Here is a 17314-nt window from a genome sequence, read left to right as displayed (position 1 = left end):
AAACTTAGTTTATGTTGTTTGTGATTGACGACGCTTTTGTGAATAAATCTGTAAGTCTGTTCTAAATTTTCATTGGTGGTTTCAAATTCGTAGCTTATGATTTCTAGTCTAGCCGCTAATATTTTACAAACTGCAGCTTGAAAAGTTGTTTGAAGGATTTATTTTGTTCTGTAATTATTGCAACTTAATAACTGCAAATTTGTCTTTTTTTATTTGATCAGTAATATTTGTAATTTGCTCCGATGTATTTTACTATCATGCATTACTGGTGTCAGATCCTCTCATTTAGTTTCAATACTTTTAATCGTCTTGGCGAACATTTTAAGTTCGTATTGTAAGTTTTTGATCTGCTCATCCTTATTTGTTTGGTAAAATGATGTTATTGCCGCACTACGCTTTTTCCTTTCGAGAGACAATTCCGGGGTTTTAATTTGGTATTCGTGTTTTGATTATCGTACGGTTTTACCGCTTCTCTGTTTACCCATTTATCATAGAAACCGGGTGTTACATTTTAACATATCTCCCAAGTTTATCTTTGGGAGTTAAGAACTACGAAATACAGTTAGTATATACGCATAGTGTATTTGTCCCTGGAAATCTTTATGTATAATCTGGTTTCATGTTTCCAGGATAGGTTACAGGTAATATTATAAAGTGTATTTCATAGTTTTGATTTATCTTTTTGTTAATTATCGTATGGCTGTTGTTTCATCGCATCTGTATCTGACTGAAGATTCGTGTTTATGTTAAAGTTTAATGTGTATGTAACTTGTTTTAAAGCAGTTTCATTTTCGTTGTAGAAAGAACTATAACTCATAGTATCTATTCTAGGATTGATACAACTGCAAACCAAATATCATTGACCTACCAGTAGCAGTGCCTTATAAACTGACCTAATTACAATTTAATACATGTAAACTAAGCAAAGTTTCAAAGTCAATGGACCATGAATGAGGGGGCGGGGTCAAGTAAACTCCACGGTAATGAGATGTGATAATGCTAATACAACTGCATACCATATATCATTGACCTATCACTAGTGGTTCACCATAAACTAGACCTAATTACAAACTAATACATTGTTGAAGCCGCCGCCGATAACCAACAGCATACCTACGTCTCGCTTTTTGACTCCGTCAAGGCGAGACAACAACTAGCAAAATAGAAATATACATGTACACATGTATAACTAGTAAAGAACACTATTGTTTATGATTCATAGCTATTATTTTTCTTGCAACAAGTGCATTTTAGATTTTTTATATCATATTTTGGGAAAAATGGAATATATTTTGTGAAAGACAATTGATTTACTCTTGCAGACCAACTCTGGATTTCGTATATTTCATAACCTTCTTCGTAATCAAGTGAGACTGATTTATCTGCAGTACCAGCAGCTGCCTGTCCCCATGCTAATAATCCTCTTTCCTTTCTCGTTCCTGTATAAATTATTTAAAAATATTATTCAATTATTGACATTTCGACAAATGTTGGTGACTTTTGATTTAAAGAGGCGATCATCAATGAACACTATCCTCAATTTGTTTTGCCTATTATTCTCTTTTCTTTACATTTCAGCCAAACACTTGTATAAGGCAGACTAGATTTGATCCGTAGAAAAGAATATTAATCTGATAATGAAAATGACTTGTACAAGAATTAATGCTGATCTTTTATATAAAAATAATCAAATAAAACAGAATGAATAAATCTGCGTATTAATTATAAAAGTTAATTAATTAAAAGTTTTTTCCTGAAGTAATTATTTAGGACATTGACAGGTGTCTTTTCATTTAATGAATTCATTGCCTTTTTGCCAATCTAGTAAATAGAATTACCTTGCACAGTATTATCGAGAAAACATGCAGAAACCCCTCCAACTAGTGATGGGTTCGATAAAACGACACGTATAAAGCTGTCAAATCCAGGTGAACCTAAAAGGAAAAATATTCTCTAAATAATATTCCTATTTCTTTACTTAGTCTTTTTTTCGTTTTTTTTTTAAATTGGCGATCCTGATTACAAAATATGATACTATTTGTGGTTTCCTTGTTATCCTTACGTTCATCAATCAAAGTCGTTTATTAAAAAAATTCTTTTACTTTATTAATTACATTTTTTATTGGATTACTGTTTACTAAATATTTATCAAAGAAACTAAATGTGTTTATATGTTTATAATTTTACCTGTATTAATGGAATCTGCATTGCCTTTTGCCCAAAACGGTAACATTAATCCCAAAAGTGTAGAAATCCCAATGATTGCCAAATTTCTTGTTGAGTGTATGTCAATGTATTGGAGATTAGACATTACAAGCCCAATAAACATTCCAAACCCTATAATTTGAACACCTCCAAGGACCGGATACGGAATGGTTATGAAGACAGCTGCGAGTTTTCCAATGATTGCAAAAAGGATCAATATACAGGGAAACAATCCGAAAACAAGTCTACTTGCAACCTGATAAGATAAAAGCAAAGAAAAGGAGTTGATCTAAATTAGACAATAGATCCCAATTTTCTGAAATATTAATGATTCTTTTCTTGTTTAGTTGTTGCTAGAATGTCGTCTCATTTGCGTATACCAATATGTTTTAATACATATCAATATCTACGAGTGCGTCTCATTCCTATGAATTCATGACTTTAGGTTTAATAATACCAATGTATCATATGCCTTTTCGGTACGTTGGTATTTAGAGTAATCCAAATAAAGGTAATAAAAAAGAGTTTGATGCATAAGTATCGTTGGTATCTTTAGATGAGATTTAGCAATTAGAGATCGAAAATAGAAAAAAAGAAAATTGTTAACTTATATGTCCTATTTATTCATATTCTTTATTGAAATAAAAACAGGTAGTCCAAATAATTGAGAGAAAACGCACTCATTGGCTATCACACCACATCATTTAATCTATCTCATTGGCTATCATGCAACATCATTGTCTAATTAGTAATCATTCCACATCATTGTCTAATTGGTAATCATTTCAGAGTAAATGTTGCATTGGGCATCATTCCACAATTCTTTTTTATATTAAATATAATTCAGCATTTTATTTTATTTTTACTAAAGACTATAATATTTGTGCAAAAATTACAGATTTGTATGTTCGACTCGGTTGGACTCGGACAGACATCCGGTCTCTTACCGACGTCCTATCTCACGTAGCATTCTCAAAAGGTTTCATATTTTTTTACCAAAAACGACGTCCAATCGATCCGAGCCTCCTCTGTTTCAAATAAGATTGATTTTTATTTATTTTCTCTGTAGTGATAGTTTGTTTAATGCTGCTTTTTTGTTGAAGTATGAAAAGGAAGAACAAATAAAGAAGACAACATCCCAAAGAATCAATTTAAAAAATAAGAACATGCGTTGATAAACAACAAAGATATAAAAAAATCTATAGAGGGCAGCATACAGTTTTCAAATATAGACAGTTGTTTATAAATAAAGAAGTAGGACCATTATACCAAACATTCTCCAACCAACAATAAATATTTAGAAGTGACATAAGACAACTACATGTACTGATAAGGTACACATTGACAAAAATCTTTGAAGTTAGATTGAGGAGAAAGTGTACTAATTTAAGACATTGTGCAATGTCACGTACGGATACAATCGTCCATGAGCATGCAGATTTGTAAATAGGTATAAATAAATTCAATTGCAGCATTTGTTTCAGTCTTGCATTAATTTATGTTTAAATAATTTTCACAACAACAAAGTAAAAGAATCAGTGTCTAGAAGAAACTCATATGAAAATTTCAAATAGTTTTAAGTTTATGTGTCTAAGACAAATTTCGAAAAAAAAGTTTAAATTCGCACTTGTCATTCAATTCCTTTTTTTCAATTTCTTTTTTTTTTTTTATTTTTATTTTTGCCGTTGTAGACCTTTCAGGCTCCGTCTATATAAAAAAACTAAGTAATATGTCAAAATGAATTTTCCTGCTATATCTGTAATCGTTAGTTGTGTTATGGAGGTTACAATCAACCCAATTATATCTTTGATGTAATATAAACACTAGTTATAATGTTTCAAAATGGTTATTTTAAATATCGTTATTTACTGTATTACCTTTGTGATTCCTATTGATCCTATATGACCACCGTACGTGGAGGTAGCATGTCCGGCACCAAAGAAACCGGAAATCATGCTCAGACAACCCTCAAACATTAAACCTCTGTTTATTGCATGAATCGGTGGAGGGGGTACTCGAGACATTTTGGCACATGCATGATAATCAGCAATGGAATCCGTTATCGAGTATAATGTTGCCGTAAAAAATGCCATGAATATACCACCTGAAAAATCCATCGGTCCAAACTGGCCTGAAAATGAAGTTGTTGTTTCATGAATGGACAAAACACATAGCGCTGTTATATTGACACATAGATGATCCTTATTAAATATAAGACAACATGTTGAAATTCATAAGTTGATAAGCAATACAGAATCAGTAATGTTATTTAAAATAATTAAAAGTAAAATAAAAACATTCAAAAAGCTTGTTTGTGTCTAAAACGATACTAAATACAAACATTCATAAATTAATTGTAAATCCTTCCTAAGATATATAAGGAAATGTGATCAAATTAGTAACAATCCATATCTTAATGATTTAAACACACGTGTATTTCTCAATCTGTTAATGAGCACTTTAACATTTGCGAATATTATTTACATCAGCAGGCATTGATTACCAAACCGACGCACATGAATTTACCCCGGTTTGCTAAGGTGGTTAAGGTTTTTATTAATATCAATATTAAGGTTTCTCTGAAGTTATTTATAAATCAAAATGTTTCGTTTCGTTCTCTTCCCAAATTACCCTTGGTATCATGGAAAGCAGATTGTATTCAACTGTATCTGATTGCTGGTTGAAGATAACGTAAATCGGTTCTGTAGCTTACAAAATACACAAACTTTAGCTAAAAAGAGTTGCTAGAATTTATTCTTGCATGTTGCATATAAAATACCTGGATATGGCAAGTAAAACCAAGGCGTAGATGTGATAACATGTGATCTGGAATCTGTTCTTGCTAAATATTGTGCATGGTCTTTGTCATTTGGAAGTACATTCGTCACAGTGAAAATTGCAGATAGGGTCCATCCTATTACGATGGAGATCAAAATCTAAATATAGTTTCATAAAATGTAGGCATAATGCGATATTACAGGTTTAAAAAGTTTTCATGAAATTGCAATAAATTTATAATTTTACGATAAAATATATGAAATGTACATTGATCCTTCTTGACAATTTAAGATATACTCTGTTTTAAAGATTGATTGGTTGTTGGTTGCTTAACTTCCTGTTTAAAAGCAGAATGATATTTACCAGATACCAAATGACGTAGATGTTAGCAACTATAGGTCACCGTACGGCCTTCAACAATGACAAAAATCCATACCGCAAAGAAAGCAGTAAAAGGCCCCGAAATAAAAGAAAATAGAACCAACGGCCTGATTTATTATCAAACAACAAGCGAAAAACAATTATGATATACAGTAACAAAAAACAACCACTGACATGGGACAGGCACATACAGGATATGGCGGGTTAAACTATAATAAAAAGTAAAATCACAAAAATACTGAACTCGGCGGAAAATTCAATCGGAAAGTCCCTAATCACATGGCAAAATCAAATGACAAAACACATCAAACGAATGGACAACAACTGTCATATTCCTGACTTGGTACAGGCATTTTCAAATGTAGAAAATGGTGGATTGAACCTGGTTTTATAGCGCTATATTTCCTTACTTTGCAATTACAATTAATGCATCAAAATTTCAACTGTTTTATCAATATTCCAAGTCATAAAGTTTAGTGATTATTTAGTCTGTCAGACAAAAAAAAATGTATTACATAAGGTAAAAAATGCTCCGTGTATTTAAGGCAAACACTGCTTCATTTTTGAATTTTTTGCTCTATCTATATATTTAGAATTTTAAATGGAAAAAAAGACCTATAAGAACATATTTTTCTCCGAAAGATGTCAATATGAGAATTATCTTCTTTATATCAGACTGTTGCTCATACAAAACATTTATGAAACATGTCCTATGTTTAGCTTTATGTGTAAAAATAGGAAGATGGGGTACGATTGCCAATGAGACATCTCTCCACAAAAGACCATACGACGCAGAAGTTAACAATTATAGGAAACCGTAAAGTCTTCATCAATGAGCGAAACCCATAACACATAGTCAGCTAAAAAAGGCCACAAAATGAAAAATGTAAAGCCATTCAAACAAGAAAACTAACGGCCTGATTTATGTACAAAACAATAAACGAACGAACAACAAATGTGTTATGCAACAAAAACAACCACTGTTTTACAGGGTTCTTGAATGTGTCGGGATTTAACTCCCTCTCCCTCTCTCTCTATCTCTTTGTTGATCTCTAATGCGTGATTAATTGTCAATGACCATTAGTTGTATGACTATTGTCACGAATCATACGCTATGGTTTAAAATTGTCATAAAAAGTTGAGATTTAATTTTAATTGTCCTGTCAAAAAGAATTAAATTTCATTATAACTAAAAGCGTAATTAGTGTTCTGAAGTGATATTAAGTATGTAAACAGTTGTTTCAATTCGAATCAAAACGTTCTTTGCAAGTCAGTTTAGATATTTTGTTTCATGGCCGCACAAAAAAAAAAATATACCGGCACCAGAAATATAAGGTTTCGGAAACAAATAAAACTTATATAAATCATTAAACTAACAGATAAAACTTGTTGCAACGGAAACCTTACAATGTGCCTATTTATTTTTTTTGCGAGTTACACAACACGACGGGTGCCTCCCAGTGCACCATGAAGTGCTTACCCCTCCGGTTCACTTGTGCTCATCCTTTGTTTGTTGTAGGTTTGTGTTTTAAAATCCGCAGTTTTTTTTTATTCTGTTTTTTTGTGGACTATTGTCTCTGTTGTTTTTCTTTTGACCAAGGAATAATATTATCCGTTTTGGTTTTTTTTTTTTCGACTTATTGTTTCAGTTACACCTTTTCTTATCTCCCTTTTCGCCTTATCGTTATGAGCAAGTGTGTGTTAAATAAGAGACAAAAGAAACCAAGCTAACAACTAAAGACTGAGAAACACGAAGCCCAACAACAATTGAAAGTAAGGTGTTCCGGTAGAGTTAACAGATCCTGCTCCATTAAGTATGTCTAGCTTTGATAGTGTTGGTTCAGTATTTTTGTGTTGAGGTAAATTTACTGTTTCTTTTCATAAACTTACAGATAATACTTGTTGCAGGGGATACCTTACAATGTGCCATTTTCTTGTTGGTGTCCAGACTGGTACTGGCATTCTTTTTCCGTCTAGGTATAATGACATTATCAGAGATGTACTTCCTGTTCTAAACAACAATAAAACGTACATATAATTATTGTTTTACAACGGTTCAAGCGTGTTAGACTAGACTAAACTCGTACTCTGCAAAATATGTAGCTTATAACCATAGATTTTATTTAAGGAGCATATTACCTAGTGATGATCGATATCAGAGGTATGTTTCATTTTTTATGCGATTGGTCATCGAAAGGTAAAGCTCATTTCCCCTTTTATGTTTTACTCGCTTTACTCAGCCGAGTTCAGACGTCAACTTCATTTCAATATACTTACATTACATGTATGTTTCAGAAGAATCCGTTATTATGACTGGAAAACAACGCTTGCGCATCATACTAAAATTAACCTTCATATCCCAATGAAGTGTAACATTCATGATGACACGTGCCATCACAATAAAGTGCACGGGTTAATTTAAGAAATAGATGATAGAAATCGATTTTTCATGACCGTAGCATAAAAATGTAATTATAAGAATTGAATGCTTCTTTTATTGATTTTATATGGTTGTAAAAGTGTTGATCGTGGTTGAGTCTAGTAACATATGGTGCGCACATTTTTAGGATGAAGCGCTTCCGCGTTTCATACAAAATGTGCTTCGGTCAACACTTTTACACCCCAATAAAATTACAAAAAGAAGCATTCAATTCTTAAGTAAACTTACACAGCAGCTATTCCCCAGTGCACCTGGCAGAATTTCGTTGTGACTTTAAATGCATTTAGACCAATGAGTAATACTGTTGGAATTACTGTTATTGGTCCAACAAATTTCATTACCATACCAACCAAGCCAAACATTCCTGTCAACATATGTATAAACCCAGCCAATGCTAAACATCCCATTGTCTACAAATAGAAATAGAAATCTTTTTCGAATGTTTTTTAAAATTGTTTCAAGAAAATTTCGCAAATAAAATTCATGGGTAGATTAAATTTGCAAAGTTTGCATGCTTTACAGATAGAAGTTTCACCTTCTAAACATGATCCGGAAAAATAAATGTACAGAGAAATATACCAGAATATATAGTTTAACAAAATTGAGAATGAAAATGGGGAATATGTCAATGAGACAACAACCCGACCAAAGAGCAGACAACAGCCAAAGGCCACTAATGGGTCTTCAACGCAGCGAGAAAATCCCGCACCCGGAGGTGGTCAATGAATGAGAGATATGCAATTACGTATCCTGAAAAAATAGACATAAGTTCAATTCTAAACATGCATATAAAGTATAGAAAATGTTAATAATATTCGTAGAAAAGTGGGGAAATTGTTAGAATAAGGAAGACATTTTTGGTAAACACAACTTTCTTTCCCCTCTGACCCATCTTGGTTTTTACTATTTGCGTTAAAATCCAAGTAAAATAATCTGAATTAAATGTGGTTCATATTGGTGAATCTAGTGACGGGGGAGGGGTGTTGTATGTTTACCAGATAATCACTAGTCACAAAGTTTAACGTTCTTGCTTCATTTGATCGTGATATGATAATTTTTTTTTAGATAAATACTTAAAATAGGCCACCAATATCACAAAAGACATCGGACTCGGACTTTAAATTTTACTGTGCGTACTGTTGTGCGTTTGTTTTTTCTACATTGGCTAGAGGTATAGGGGGAGGGTTGAGATTTCAAAAAACATGTTTAACCCCGCCGCATTTTTGCGCCTGTCCCAAGTCAGGAGCCTCTGGCCTTTGTTAGTCTTATATCATTTTTAATTTTAGTTTCCTGTGTATAATTTGGAGTTTAGTATGACGTCCATTATCACTGAACTAGTATACATATTTGTTTAGGGGCCAGCTGAAGGACGCCTCCGGATGAGGGAGTTTCTCGCTGCATTGAAGACCCATTGGTGGCCTTCGGCTGTTGTCTGCTCTATGGTCGGGTTGTTGTCTCTTTGACACATTCCCCATTTCCATTCTCAATTTTACAATATTATAAAAAAAAAAAAGGTGAATCAATTTTGATAATTTTATACGACAAAAATATAAATATTTCTTAAGGGTGAACAAAATCCAAAAGAAATGTAACTTGACAATCACATAATTCGAATTTAATAAGGTTTGATAATGATATTACCACACGTATTCTTGGAAGAATAACGGCTTCTCTGTAATGCATCGTTGAATCTGTTCCGTTTAAACCGGTCAGATTACCTTAAACAGAAACAAATTCAAGATAGTGCATCAACAAATATATTTATTGTATATGTAAATATTTTCTCATTCCCCCACTGATTTCGACTATAAAAACGAACTAAATATTATACAAGGACCAAAGATACTTATAGTTTAGTATGCCAGACGCGTGTCTCGTCAGTTACGCTCGATCAACAGTTGGAAGGCCAAACCAATACCAAAATTAAGGAGTTTTTAGATCAAAAATTCAAAAATGTTTAGCCATCTAACGCCGTTTATGCATAAAGCTATTTTTGACGACATCATACTGAAGTACTTTTATTATTCTTTGCTATGACGTCGTCCGTCATTATTATAACCTTTTAGAAAGTTTTCACAAGGCACTCACGCGCTGACTCGTCTCCTTTAACTGTTTTACATAGAGAATAATACATGGCAAAATCCGTATCATATGCCGTATCATCCCGATATACCAATATCAGCCCGAGGGATGATATTGGTCGCGGGTGATACCGCATGTGATACGGATTTTGCCATGTTTTATACGCTTTATCATATATTTAAACAGGAGAGTATATCTGAACTGCTTTCTGATCCCTAGCACCTGGGTTACCATCAGATTTACTTTTGTCTTGTTTTAAAAGCTTTAAAAGAACTGCTTCATCATTCATCCGAAGCAATTTGCGTCCTGTTGTTTATAGAAATATTTTGTTTATTGTATTTTTTTGTGTTTTGTGTGGTATTTCATTGAGTTCTTTTTTGTAGTTGCATTTCGTGTGCCAGAAAATATGAAAGTTCGACGTCTGTGACGTCACATGCCAAACAATGACGTTAATCGGTAAATGACGTCACGCCCTAATGACCGTTTCATTTTGGAAGGGGGGGGGTCGGACCTTTATCGGGACTACGGGATCGTGGGTTTTTAAGCTCGGGATTTCGGGATTGATCCTTTCGGGATCCGGGATTTCTTTTTTCGAATTTCGGGATGTCGGGATTTAAATTTCTTTAAATTCGGGACCTCGGGATTTCATGTTTTTAAGCCCGTGATTTCGGGATCAGGACCCCTCCGACCTCCCCCCCCCCCCCCCCCCCCCCCCCCCCCCCCTCATTTTGGACCCATTGAGAAAAAATATTTCTTGAGAAGCTTGCATAAATTAAAACATGGACTTCATGTAAATTTAGTCGGAATCACTAGTACTGACATAAATGAGAAATTTAAGTAGTGGTGAGATAAAGGGTAGGGGTGTGATAAAGAGGTGTGATAAAGAGTGCGCATCAAAGTTGAGCAATACGGATTAAACAGCAGGCTATTTATCAAATATTCAAAACTACTATATTTACTACTAAATATATGATAAATCTATATATATATTATGTCTTTGTCGATGTAAAAATAGGCAGACCAAGTATGGTTGCAAATGAGAAGACGGCTATCCATCTAATGTTTGGCTAACATTTTGTGTTACGTTTTTGCACTTTTTGATTGTTTGTTTCTCCTGATAAAATGCCACATTCAAAGAAGATTTGTTGCGTACAATGTACATATGAACATTTGTACATATGGCAGAAAAAAAGATGTGCAGCTATTTAAGTGTGGTGTCTATATTTGCAGCATAGCTTTTAAAACCGTACATGCAAGTCTCTTTGAAAGCTGATTCTCCTGAAGTTTACTTTTAGTAACGGTTTGCATGTAAAATATATAAACATAAAATTAATTAAAAAGTGATTTAACACTCCTTTTTTGTTGCTTAGTTTTGATATTCTAAATACCTGGAAACGTCATATTTAACCCTGTGTGTATTTTAGTGTGCATCTCCGGACATGACCATTCTGGTAATTCTTTTAAGGCTAGCAAAGGGATAATGTAGGCAGTTGTTGGACCTTGATAAACTGGTAACCTGAAAAAGGTATGCCTAATTTCTTGATATGTTTTAATATGCAAACTTTTAATTGTAACATTAACTTGATATGCTCGTTTGTTGGTTTGAACAAAGTCGACAGTTGCAATTGTACATTTATGGCAACGAACGTACATATAGAAGTTAAAAACAAATACTTTGAATGAATTATGTATCTTTTTGTTATTCATTTTGTCAATACGAATCCATGCAAGATATTTATGAATCTAGTGATAGATTTACTTTAGAAATACATGCTTCCTTGTCTAAGGAATGTTCTATATCCCTATGACAAAATGATAAGCTTCGGTTTACGCATCTTCCTATCATTTTTGGTGTTATATTTGATCATCATCTACCTTTAAATGTCCTTACAAAAAAAAGTTGAATAATTAATAAAGGATAGAAAGAGGTCGAGTTAATTTGCTCTGTATTTATTTCACATATCAGCCGGGTCACTTTAAAGTCTTTTGATAACACCAAAAAAATCACAGCATCACAGCTTCATGTGTGTCTATTTTGATTCAAACCGTCTTGTGTTGCATTTTTTAAACATTATAAATTCCCTCAGATTACTAAAGACAGCAATGTTGAGTATTTTTGTAATTCAAATAGATAGAACATTCCAAATCAAAATCAAAATACACCAGAAGTAGACCTATGTGTTAGCTAATTTAAGCTATTTGGATCCAGCTTCGGCACAACTTGAAAGGAGTAGGAGCATTAAGGCCCGGTTTTGGCCCAAGAAAATAAAATGTTTGACAACTATACCAAATTGGCACATAATGTTAGGAAATGCATAGAGTCAAGAAATATAAATGAAAAACATAAGATTTTTATCTGATGACGTCACAATTACGTCATAATATGTACCATTTTCATGAAATTGATGAAAAATACAGAATTTAAGCAGTTTTCCATCGTTATTTCCATTGTGGAGACATCGTGCACAGCCAAGAAACAACAAAATAATTTAAGAGAAGCTTTATTATAACTATTGACATAATCTCACCAAATATAAAGTTGTTTCTTGGATGCGCACATACTTTGCCAATCTATTCTAAAATATACTTAAAATTTGATGAAAAACAAGGAAAATCAAGAAATTTTACAAAATATAAGACTTTCGTCATGGTTTGTTACCATAGTTACTCGATAAATGTCAAATTTGTTTTTATTTTCTGAATGCCTCGTACCTTAGTCTAGTTAGGACAAATATAAGAATACGTAGGATAACTTTTAAATTTGCAGTAATATTTGGGCCAAATAAGGGCCTTATTGCCCCTACTCCTTTTCCCTAAAAGCCCATTCAATTTTGAAATTAATTATCAACTTGTCGTCAATAGCAATGTAGCAACATTTCTGTTTTAAAGATATGTTGGGTTACTTAAAAGTGACGAAAAGTCTTTGAGATATGTTACATGTATTCAGACTCTTATGATTAACTTCTAGCAGATTTCATCAACTTTGCACTTTTGCCCTTTGTGTGAAATAAATACATCTGAAATTCGCCATACTTTTTTCTGTCAATTTGACATACTAATACATTATAATGACATAAAACATTTCATTATGGAGGCACGTTTATGCAAGGAACTAAATAAACACAAGAAACATTTGAATGACATTTGATCAAAAATATCAAATACTACTACAACTACTACTACTACTACTAAAAAACAATTACCTTATACCCACAGTTACTTGAACAAGGGTGGTCAACCCAGACATTAGAAGAGTTGTAGACAGAAGCATGGCTTTAAAATTATAATCATCTTCGGCACAAACAAAGTCTGCTACTAAAATAGCCATCGATAAGCACCATGGTAGGGCCAGTAATACATTCTGTGAAAGACAATTTATTTATTAAGTACTATATGTCTATATTCTGCTTAGTCGTGGATTAGAATGGTATTTGTTGGAGATTTTTTATCAGACACTCTAAGTCATGACAAGAAGCCTGTAAGTTATCTTTTATCTTAACGTTTCACGTGATGTGTAAGTAAAATTTACTTCCTTTTGGGTTTAAAGTCTTTAAACTTTTCTGAATGCAAAGCTATAACAATTCGTATAACTATAAAAGTCTTGAAACTGCAGGACGAAGCATGAAGTGACTGTCAACTAATTTACCTATATGTATATTCATTTTTAAACACAAAACTGCACTACACGAAACAAATAAAAGTGTTTGATATACATTTGTACATGCATTAAAAGTAATTATCAATAAAAACTACTTAATTTCCCTGCCTATCCAATATACCCCGATTTTCTAGTGTCATTCCAAATTCCCCGCCTATCATCCCGGTCGACTACCTATTGTATTGATTGTTAGAGTGAGTCAATGCTGTTTCAACTGATTTTTATAGTTTATTCATGTGTTGTGCTGTTACACAAGCGTCCCAGTTGGGTGTGTGGTGGCAACATGATTTACCCTGCCACATTATGCATGTGCCGGTCACAAGTCCAGAGTCTGAAATTGTCCTTTGTTACTGTTATCATACTTGTTTTTGTTTGTTGTTTAGTACATAAATCAGGTCATTAGTTTTCTCGTTTAAATTGCTTTACATTTATCATGCCTTGTCATCGATTTTTTCCCTTTATTTACAAGAAAAGATAACTTTCTTTTGATTTTTTATCATAAGAACGGTAAATTACTGTTGCCTCTAATTTATCAAAAGGTTTTTTGCAATGACTAGTAATATCAAATATTTTATACTGCATCTAGAACACTTCCTGTTATCTTTTTCTTCGAAATAAAGTAAAAAAGTGCAATGATGGTCGTGCAATGTCGATTGATATTTTTCTTACATTGACCTAATATTCCCGGTATATATCCTCAGTACTTTTTTTATTTAAAGATACTCTGAGAACTTGTACATTCACAGAAAAAAAATTGCAAAGACAATTTGATTAAGAAAAAGTGCAAGTAAATATTTGATTCAATTGCAATATAACATCTCCACTTTTGCTTTATAGATGACGCCTGTCGGTAATTCCACGATTGCATGGTGGTCATGGTCACTGTTGTGTGTCAACTTTTCCTGTACATTCAAAATGTTTTATCTAAATATTTTAACAAGTATTGCATTAGACTAGGTTAATGTGATAATGAAAGAGAGAGGAAAAAGATACCAAAGAGATGATCAAACTCATGATCATAAGTCGAACACGAACTGACAACACCATAGCAAAAAAAAGGAAAAACGACCAAAAAGCAAACAACAGCATACAAAACACAAAATAGAAAAATAAAGACTGAGCAACAAGAACCCCGTCAAAAACCGGGGATGATAACATCAGGGGCTCCGGAAGAGTATGTAGAACCGGCTCAACATGTGGCACCAGTCGTGTTTCATAATGACAGTTGTAAATATTCGTTTTACTTGCTATCCAATTCGCGTAGCCAGTGCAATTACGTAACGACGGCAAATCCGCAATTGTCACTAGCGCTGACTTTAACGCGGTACATTAATTTTTTTCAATATTAAAGCAAATATTTTTCTTACCTGCATAGCAAAGAACAAGGCCAGATGAATCGGTGGATTTTCAGAGATTTTGTAATTAAGACGACGTAAATTCGCATCATCAATCTCAATTTTCTTTTCTTCGCCTTTTTCTAAAAATTTGCTTTCGGACATAACCATTCGACTATTTCCATCATTGACGCTTTTATACACTACACCGTCAGTTTGCTTTTTGACGTCATTAGTCGGCATATCACAAATGTTAATATTTTCCACTGAATTCTTGTTATTATGGTCGTTTGTAATTGTAGACACATTATAATCAGAGTTCTCAAAATCGGCACCTGTATTTGTATAGCCGCCGTGCTTTTGCATTTTCATTAATGATAATTATCCAATGTTAAAACTGTTAAATATTTAAACGTGTCTTAAAATGTGATTTAGAATTTTTGGAGTAATGATAATAATCCTGACTGTGTATTACAACTGCTAAATATTAATACATGTCTTACATGCAAGACGTGATTCCGATCTCAAACTAGTTAAAGCAGACATAAAAAACAATTGAATATGATTTCTATGTAAATTTTATACCTTCTTAGGTTTGATGACACCATCAAAGATAACGTGCATGTAAATGTGATACTTAATACGATGATTTGCAGCAATATGCACCGGAAGTGATCGTCGTCGTGTGGATGGTACCGGTGTGATCGTTATTAATATTTGTTTGCGAACAAAGGGGAAGCATATTTAAATTATACAAATATCATTTACTACATACATATTTACATCTGTTTTTGACAGTGATTAACATTTATGAGGGTCTGGATGGAGAATTCCTCATTTTTCTCTATTCTTTTTTCCCACCACCCCCACCCCCCACCCCCTCACCATTATTCTCTATTCTTTATATTTATCGCCCCATTATTCTGTATTTTTATGATTTTGGTTCATTTGTCTCTTTTCTTTATTCATTTTGACATTTTTTCTCTATTTTTTGCCCATTATTCCTTCTTTGTAAGCCTCATTCAGGCCCTCATTTATTTTGAACCTTGAACGTTAATAAATAACAAAAAAAATTGTTGTCTGCCAGCTAGACATCTTGTGCCTTTTATATCATGTGATCGGACCTAATGTTAAAAAAGCTACCTCATAAATTCACTGAAACGAATTTATGTAAGGTAAATTCTGCAAAGTAACAGTTATATATAAGTCCTTAGGTTATGAAAACATTTGTTTAGATTGTAATGTATTTTGGGACGAACTTACAATTTCAGGCATATTTCCTTGAAACGTACAGTAACTAAAGAAATGTGACTAACTCATGCTTCAAAGTGCATAAATAATGTACAATAGTGTGTCGCCTGGAAACCCTTAAGGCTCATCCATGTAGATCAATTGATGTTATTTATGTCACAGTCATATTTGCACGATTTAAGTCCTCTTTTTGAATGGCGTTTAAGTCATGTCAATTTCATTCAACATGACACAAATATGTATTTTTCTTCTTATCCTCAAACGTTCACTTGATGTTTTTTCGGCATATAAAACAACTTTGATTAAATTACTCACCGTCCTTTTCCCTCCACTTTTCATGATGACAACTGGATTATTCGGTTTATACTTATATTGGATAAATCTATGACCATTAATAATCAAACTGGTGTGTCTTGAAGTAATAGTCTTATAGTCTTCAGGGGTCAGAATATTTATTTTATAACATAAAAATGAAATGAAATTGATATTATGAAAATATTTTAACTATTCCATTGTTCTCATAATTGTGACTTAATTTTCGTGACTTTTGCCCACATTCACTTTGGAAAGAAGTAAACACGAAAACCAGGGCAACAAACAAAAACTGAAGGAATCGGATGAACTCAAAAGAGGGCGAGACCGGGTGTGTCGACAGGGTAATCGTCACCTGCTGTATAAAAAGATAAGGAGATGACAACAACATAATAACAAACTGTACAAATCAGTTGCAATACAAACGTGAATTAAAGGAGATGATTGGTGAACGTTCATGAGACAGCAACCCAACGTTACATAGAGAATCAAGTCAAATCTGACATCAGCAACAAGTCCCCTAAAGTCCAAAATAAATAAGTTATGCATAAAGACAACTACTTACGAGTTTCTTGACTTTTGGCAGCCACATTAACATGGATAGGGTTCATTTGATGTTTATCGGTCATTCATTCCCTTTTAAACTCTATGGAACAAATCTCAGGATCATAGCTGAACGCATGATAAAAAAAAAAGAGATGATTTTTCATTTGCTATTGTTAATTATCCATTTTTTTATGGTGACGTTCCCTTGGCATCATCTTATGGTGTTTATATATCTCAACTTGTTCGATTCGCTCGTGTATTTAACAACGTATTTGATTTAAACAAAAGAAATCTCTGTATTACTGAAAAAGTATTACACCAGGGTTT

At 33.1% G+C, this 17314-nt stretch overlaps 1 protein-coding gene across 1 annotated transcript; it reads right to left on the bottom strand.

The window, feature by feature from the left end:
* Positions 1–1209: 1209 nt before the first annotated feature.
* On the bottom strand, positions 1210–15233 carry LOC127720857 (solute carrier family 23 member 1-like). The gene is made up of 11 exons (XM_052227604.1): positions 14912–15233; positions 13090–13247; positions 11275–11402; positions 9446–9522; positions 8033–8214; positions 7255–7375; positions 4985–5141; positions 4083–4336; positions 2188–2461; positions 1839–1934; positions 1210–1439 (listed from the first exon to the last, which is right to left on the bottom strand). The coding sequence occupies exons 1-11, from the start codon at positions 15119–15121 to the stop codon at positions 1210–1212; spliced, it is 1887 nt and encodes a 628-aa protein (XP_052083564.1). The 5' UTR covers positions 15122–15233.
* Between the last annotated feature and the right edge of the window lie 2081 nt (positions 15234–17314).

The sequence above is a fragment of the Mytilus californianus genome, unplaced genomic scaffold (assembly GCF_021869535.1).
Source record: "Mytilus californianus isolate M0D057914Y unplaced genomic scaffold, xbMytCali1.0.p SCAF_11, whole genome shotgun sequence".
Lineage (NCBI taxonomy): Eukaryota > Metazoa > Mollusca > Bivalvia > Mytilida > Mytilidae > Mytilus > Mytilus californianus.
This window is presented reverse-complemented; position numbering and strand designations above follow the sequence as displayed.

Bases quoted from the DNA above. Each gene is read 5' to 3' on its own strand.
- LOC127720857 (XM_052227604.1), bottom strand. From the start codon at position 15,121: ATGCCGACTAATGACGTCAAAAAGCAAACTGACGGTGTAGTGTATAAA. The intron at 11,403-13,089 runs GTAATTGTTTTT...TACCTTTTTCAG, and splicing joins CAAGTAACTGTGGGTATAAG to GTTACCAGTTTATCAAGGTC. The intron at 9,523-11,274 runs GTATTTAGAATA...TTTCTGTTTAAG, and splicing joins GTTAAATATGACGTTTCCAG to GTAATCTGACCGGTTTAAAC.